Here is a 7,475-nt window from a genome sequence, read left to right as displayed (position 1 = left end):
TTTCAGCAATTTGAGCTACAGTATCTCCTCTATTAGATTGGAATACACAGGCCAGCCTTCAATCCCCACATGCAACAGTGAGCCTTGTCCACCCATGACCCTGTATCCGGTTCGCTGGTTTTTCTTCCTTGGACTACTTTTGGTTGGTCTTGACTGCTGCAGACCAGGAGCATCCAACAAGAGCAGCAGTTTTGGAGATGCTCTGACCAAGGCTTCACGAACATCACAATTTGCCCAAAGTCATTCAATTTCCTAAGCTTGCCCATTTTCTTAATCGTCCATCGTGGGACACAGTAGTGCGTAGACTGCTGGCTTATACTGCTACCTGTAGGAGAAATGAACACTGGCAACAAAACAGTCTAGTTAGCACAGGATAACCCTATCCACAACCATCATGCCTCAGTTTCACTAGTGTGGACGTGTTTTCTTCAGCTCTGCTGTTCTCTACCGTTTGGAAGATTTCTACTATCAATCCTGGATAGTTTTGCCAGTCAGCCAACGGGGCTGATAGATTAATGCCAGATCATTTCAATCCTGGATGGTTTCTTTAGTTGGGTAAAAAGCACTGGTTTTCACAGTTTTATGCTAGTGATCTGTATGCATTCTGGAAGTTTCTATGTACATCTACTGAAGAATCCAGGGTCAGATATCGAAACCTTAGACAACACTCCATCCAGATGAGCAGCGCAGATTCTCCAGTCATACTGGTGTTCTTTTGCATCAGACTTGCAGTAGGCAGTAACTAGCATTTGTGTACACGCCCAAATACTCGGTATTGGCACCGATACTGGTATCGGTGCATCCCTACAAGGCTTCTCTCCGAAAGAAACATTTATTTTTGTGTCTCCACTTCCTTATAATGCAAGGTACCCCTTTTTGTTTTGCATATGGACAAGGTGGTTTTAAGACCCTGGACTTCCTTCTTGCCTAGGTATTTTTGGCTTTTCACTGTAACCAGAATACAGCATTGCTTTCTCATCCATCTGTCTGGTTCCAGTTCACCAAAAGGAAACTTTACTCTATCCTCTGCATGTGGTGATAGTCTATCTCTCCGCCTCTGCTTTTTCAGATTCCTTTTGTATTCTGTTCGGACCTGGTAAGAATACGCCAACTTTTCTTGCTCACCCCTCTGTTGGACTGCTTTTGGATGTCTTCACAGTATAAGAATTCCATTGTCCCACAATGGATGATAAAGAAAATAGGATTTTTGTACTCACTGTAAAATCTTTTTCTTGGAGTACATTGCGGGACAAAGGTCCCTTTCAGTGTTTCTACTCACTACTCAGTGCTAGTACTACTTTGCTACCAATCTGAGCTATAGTGGTTGTGGATGGGTATATATGTCAATTTTTTTTTTTTTGTTCAAAAAAAATATAGTAGATTTCTCCTTGAAGGCTTACGAGTGTTGAGGGACAAATTCCCCTCTATTTGCACAGTATTATGATAGCGACTCCTGTCAGAATGCCCAAATGGAGCTAGCAGCTGAATGGCTGCTAGCTCCATTCGGCTGAGAATTTTCCATCCAGCTCCTCGATTAGCTGATTGAGGTGGAAGGGTGACGACATCAGGAACCGGAAGAAATTCGACACGTGTATACCCGACTAAAGGCTCATGGTCAGCAACCATGACCTGTAGCAGAAGGGTCTTTGAGACTGGTGAATAGCAGTGATCAGTGGCTGACAAGCTGTTGATCATGGTCATTCATAAAAAAAAATTGAGCACCTGCTGCCCACAATGTGCCCTGCCTGTCATTAGATCCTCCCCCTGGTGTGCCCACAATCAGATCCCCTCTTTGTACCCTCCACAAATTGCTGTCTCTGCCATTTGTCTGCCCTCCAATCCCCAAGCCACTACTGGCAGAGACAGTGGATTGTAGTTGGGATCAGATTACGTGCACACAGTGGGGAGGATTGGATCTCTTCAGGATGGGGAGCAGGGGGCAATAGTAAACCTGTTTCTCATGTTTACTATATCATCATTGTCTTGAATTGAGATAACTTTGTACTAAGCACTCTTGCATTCATTTATAACTGAAGGGATTGGTGAACATGATGGCCAAGGAATGGCATGGTTACAATCTCTTACATTTCTGTGTGATCACATTTGTGCTCAATACTGAACACTTCTAGTTTCAGTGAATTTTGGCCAGAGGAAAAGGAAATTGAGGTCTCTGTCCTTCATCTACCTCAAAATTGAACCTTTGGGGGTGTGATAAGACTCCTGATATTTCACTAACGTCCTCTGATGACAGTACTGGTTAACAAATAAATAATTTTTAAAAACACGGGGCCGGATTTACTCTCTCTGCTGCCCCAATGCCAGGCTGCATGTCCTGGGCGTCGGGAGATAGGAATTCCACACCCCTGCTCCCCCTCTAATCCCTGCTGACCCAACGCTGGGCCTCGGTTGTCCTTGTGGGAATTCTGGCCCCAAACACACACACACGCACTACATGTGCATTACACTCATTGTGGTAATGCATAGGCCATCACAGGAGGCACCTGTTTATAGTGCACATAATGGTGGTGTGCATTGTGTGCTGTGGTTTGTTGTCACAGCACATTGCCGTTCTATATATTCATTGATGCATACATTAAATTTATTTGTACTATATACTCCTAAATGAGACCCCAGATGGGTCAGTTACATCCTAAATAATTATTCTGAGAGCTCTTACTTACCATGCCGGGTTGGTCTGCAGTATGAGGGAGAAGTGCCCAGGAAGCCAGTCGGGAGCAGGCGGGATAAAACCCACCGTTGCCTCCACTGCTTGCTTGGTTTGTCACACCTGGGACCCCGGGGTCTTTAAGGGAGAGGAAACTGATTGCGGTAGGTGTCGTCCCAATCGCCAGAATTATTGGTTCTATGGTAGAATGTTTGTAAGACATTAAACCCTACAGTAACATTGTACTCATTTATATTGGGTCTCTCTAATGTAGGGAACTCAATGGGGTATTTTCTACGTTCTGGATATACTTCCACCCTCCTTTTTGCATATACCTCTAGATTTTAAGCATACCCTACCATTTGTTCTGGATTACTGATAGGAGTATATTATGTCTTCAATATTTCATTAAAGAGTATGCTGCTTATTTCAATTGACAATGAAGATGGGTGTGGGAAATGTTTGATCCGATTATTGTTATATATGTATATGTGTATAAGTGAAAAAATTCCAGAAACCCTTACAACTTTCTGTTTTTTTTCGATTTATGCAATTAGGGGGAGAGGTGTAAAACTAGGCATACACAGGGGGACTACCCACAATTTAGCAATTTAGTATATTACCACTCACTGGGTTGTGATAAAATTTATACCTGCATCATTGTGAACATACCCTATGCAAAGCAAGGGTTTTTGCCCTGTCTGTGTTCGGCAATGATACAAATGAGCACTGCAACACAGCAATGTGTGAATTGGGATGTCAGTGCACCACAACCCAATAAAATCGGGCATAAACCTTTTTTCTTTGCAGTGTGCAGGTGATTCCCATCTGTGCATTCTGGTCTGCTGAAATGCATATATGCTAAGGTGCGATTGGGGGGCATTTCACAACGCAGAAGTAAGAAGCCAGCCTCCAGGGTTTTAGCTCAAGTTGTTTGTATGTAGTTGTGCGTACATTTGATTGCAAAAAGGCACAATTTAGTTTAACTATTATAGAATACATTGTTTTGACAAACATTTGTGCAACTATCACGGGATGTTCAAAATCAGCATTACCATCCTTTTACTGGGCCCTGTACTTTCAGAAAATGGGTGGTTTGGGGTGGGGAGTTTTTGTGCAAGCTTTGAAAACTGGAGGTAAACAATAGAATAGTGAAACATGATTAAAAAAATGTAAATATAGCAATAATGGTCCGGCCCACTGAGCTTAAAACGGTAGTAAAATGAGGGTGGGGAAAAAAGAAAGCACAGTGGGAAGGTTTCATCAACAGAAGCAGGGCTGTCAATCCAGAAAGCAGTAGGCAGGGCTAGGTGTGTCCAGGTTCTTAATGTACTTAATGACAAGCTTATGAATTGGCAGCGGCAATGCTAATAACCACACCTCTTGCAATATCTTCTCATCCCACTGTACAGTAGTCCAAGCAGGCACAACCTACACGTGGCTGGCAATGCTATTTTAATTCAGAATTGTTGCTGCATTAGGTGGGCACAAGATGTATTTTATACTTGTTTGCAGGAGAAAACTGTACGTACACTTATAATTAAATGTTGCTGCACATGCAGTACCTTTAAATGTTGCAGCACATATCTTTAATGGGAGACACTAGTTATACTTTAATATAAAGCTCCAACAGAGAGTGTAATGCTGGGCACACACCTTACAACCATCGCAAGACTTTTGTCTTACGATGGTTGTAAGGCAATTAAAAAAACGTACGATATGCCTATCTTGGACAGGCTGATCGTACTTGCGATGATCGCAAGCTGCGCCCTCCTGAGGGGCATGTTTCCGATAAACGCAATGCCGAAGAGGCAGTGTGCGCTTGCGCACACCGGCCCGTCCGGCTTTTATCTTACGAACACCTCTGGAATTTTGGCAGATTGAGCAGAAATTGCCTGAAATTCGAGCCGTGTATGGCTAGCTTAATTTTTTAAACACTGACAACTATAAGGTCATCTAAAATGCAGAGTATGCTGTTTGTTAGACACATTCTTATCACTGGCCACCAGTGTACCAGGGCATTCTTTCCACTGACCACTAATATATGGGACACTACAATTTTAAGTGAAAATCTTTTCTAGCGCTTATTTGTTAGTGTTATGTCGTAATTATTACTGAAAAATTGCCATACAGAGCAATATTAAAAACAATTCTCTCTGGATGTCAAAAACACTAGGTATACTCTATTTGCTTAGGTCCCTTTCACATGGGCGCCCATGCACAGATCCTCTGCTGATCAGAGCAGTACGGATGTCATCTTTGTGATATCTGTATCCGTACAGGTTTTTTCTCCATCCTGCAATGGAAGAAAAAACTGAACTTACTGGACCCACGTTAGGTTTATGGGGAGTCGGATGTAAGCGGACATGTGATTGTTTACCCTCAGATTACCTCTGATCCATCATCATCCGGTCTGCCAAGACGGAACTCTGTTCCGTTTTGTATTCTGAACTTGGAGGGAATTGGATGTAAATGGATGTACATGCGTTTAGATCCGGCTGCCCATACACTAACATTGGGCTTCTGATCGGATCTGACTGAAAAACTGACACGTGCATCTGATCAGAACGGCTGCCTAAAAGGGGCATTATTCTTTATCATTATATCTAAAACATAAAACTATGCTAATGCTCTTTGAGCTGCAGATATGATGTTTAGTGTAACTTAATGAAAAACCCTAAAATCAAAGCCATTTGACCACAGCTACATATCGCAAAAGGCCTTTAATAATCTCTAGCTGATTACTATATACCTAAACAGTAAATAACTTAATTCATTTTATTTATTTCATGCATGTATATAAATTATAGTGATTGTGTCACAAATTAATTGTTAAACTACATCCACTGTGAATGAGGTATATACAGTATAAAAACACTATAAATTAAATAAAAAATCCAAATATTTGATTATATCAAAGTCATCTCTTAGGCAACACATTTAGCATGACTTTACAAGTAAAGATATGTAAAGTTGGGATAGTATTGGGAAGATTATTACTTATGCATATCCATAGTAACGTTTAATGTAATAATTCATCCTTAGTGTAAATAGTGAAGGGTGATTCTGATTAGCTGAGAGGAGCACTCTGCATGCTACAGGAATATTTGGTGATATTGCTAGCAAGTGCCGATGTCCTCAGTGTGCATGGAATAATAGAAATTGATATTCACTTAGCGATAAAGCTGTCATACAAGCACATGTACATCCGCTGTTGTTGTTTAGATTGTATTCCATCATGGAAGGATTTTTTAAAAATAGCAACAATAGATTAGGTTTACCTGCCAAGATGCGGGACTCATCAATAGATACCTTCTAATTTTGTGAGATAATTTGTCTGTGACCAATGCTTCTATGTGATACCTTTTAATTGTTCAAAACAAAATGTGGAGGATGCATGCACATATAAACAGTCCATAACAGTTATATTTCCCAAATAAAACAACTTTCTCTGATCAACAATTAGCCATACTTAAAGTATTTACATTTATAAAATGATATGTGTAAAAAATTATTACTGCATTTCCAGGAATGCAAAAATATACTTCTGCTCTCTCTGAACTTGAGTAAATTGCCATACCTTTACATTTAACATAGTCTGTATAATTAGATTAATGAAGTGGTTGCTTCCATATGACTAACATTCTGCGGTGTTGCTTCATTAACAACTGTAGAGTGTACGTCTTTACTTTCTATAAGCTTTTCAAGCTCTGCTTCCATCTCAGACCTTTTCTTGGGTTCTGGACTTTCTTCAGACCATCTTCCAACTCTCCGAACACCTTTTGCTACTTTTGGAGCATTGCGACATGGATTGTGGTCATAGATAACAAGTTTCAACCCCAACATGTGCTTCAGACTTGGGAAAGATCTAATAGCATTTCTGTCCACATCAATGATCTCCAGGAAAGACATTTCCAAGAATACTGGTGGAAATTTCTCAAGAAGTGTTCCTGACATCCAAATACTTTTCAGTTCTCTTAAATTCTTAAGCTCCATGGGAATGTTTCGGATTGGGTTGTAACCGGCGTGAAGCGTCTTTAAGAGAGGCAGCTCACAGATGACAACAGGCAAATTTTCGAAATAATTGGCCTCAATCCAAAGAGTGTGCAGGTTCTTCAGAAAACTTAGTTCTTGTGGAAGGTCTTTAAGCCGGTTGTTTCCAAGGTATAATATAGACAGCTGCTTGAGGCTGCATACAACTGGTGGAAGAATTTTAAAGTTGTTAAAATCCAAGGCTAGTATCTGCAGATTCTGCAGCAGTTCCAGCTCTGGAGGAAGGTTGTTTAGGTTGTTGTCACTTAGGTAGAGCTTGACAAGTTCTGTGAATGCACATACTCTTAGAGGAAATCTCCTAAGTTGCATACTGCTCAAGTCCACCATCTTATCTATAGGCATTTCTTCCAAGTCACCGAGTAGGTATTTTTGGCAGCTGTTTGATGGGATGAATGCAATAATTCCTCTTACTGTATTGCCCATCTTCCACGTATTTCACAGAAACTTCATGCTCTGAGGCTTCTCTCTCTGTCGCTGAACTATGTTTTGTAAAGGCTGTTGAGAGTGGCATTTCAGTCGTTCCATTACAATACATTGTTTACATGGTAACTGCGATTAATCTCAAGAGTTGTGAAATGTTACTGATAACTGAAGGAGCATCTGGTGATGGGACAGACAGACGTGACTTTGAAAAAAAATACCTTTCCTTGAATCTGCTCAACTGCTACAAACCTAAACTAACATCCCAAATCCAGAGAATATACAGTTTCTGGCAAGCATTCATGTGAACAAGGAAAAGATCATGGTGTGGTATGCA

The 7,475-nt window shown here is 40.9% G+C and overlaps 1 protein-coding gene across 1 annotated transcript; it reads right to left on the bottom strand.

Annotated features, from left to right (window-relative positions):
* Window positions 1-6,271: 6,271 nt before the first annotated feature.
* LRRC10 (leucine rich repeat containing 10) lies at window positions 6,272-7,141 on the bottom strand. The gene has a single exon (XM_018576341.1). The coding sequence runs from the start codon at window positions 7,139-7,141 to the stop codon at window positions 6,272-6,274; it is 870 nt and encodes a 289-aa protein (XP_018431843.1).
* Between the last annotated feature and the right edge of the window lie 334 nt (window positions 7,142-7,475).

This window comes from Nanorana parkeri, unplaced genomic scaffold (genome assembly GCF_000935625.1).
Source record: "Nanorana parkeri isolate BGI_ZX_2015 unplaced genomic scaffold, ASM93562v1 scaffold65, whole genome shotgun sequence".
Classification (NCBI taxonomy): Eukaryota; Metazoa; Chordata; class Amphibia; order Anura; family Dicroglossidae; genus Nanorana; species Nanorana parkeri.
The sequence above is the reverse complement of the archived record's forward strand: the minus strand, read 5'-3'. Positions and strand labels throughout refer to the sequence as shown.

Bases quoted from the DNA above. Each gene is read 5' to 3' on its own strand.
- LRRC10 (XM_018576341.1), bottom strand. From the start codon at position 7,141: ATGGGCAATACAGTAAGAGGAATTATTGCATTCATCCCATCAAACAGC.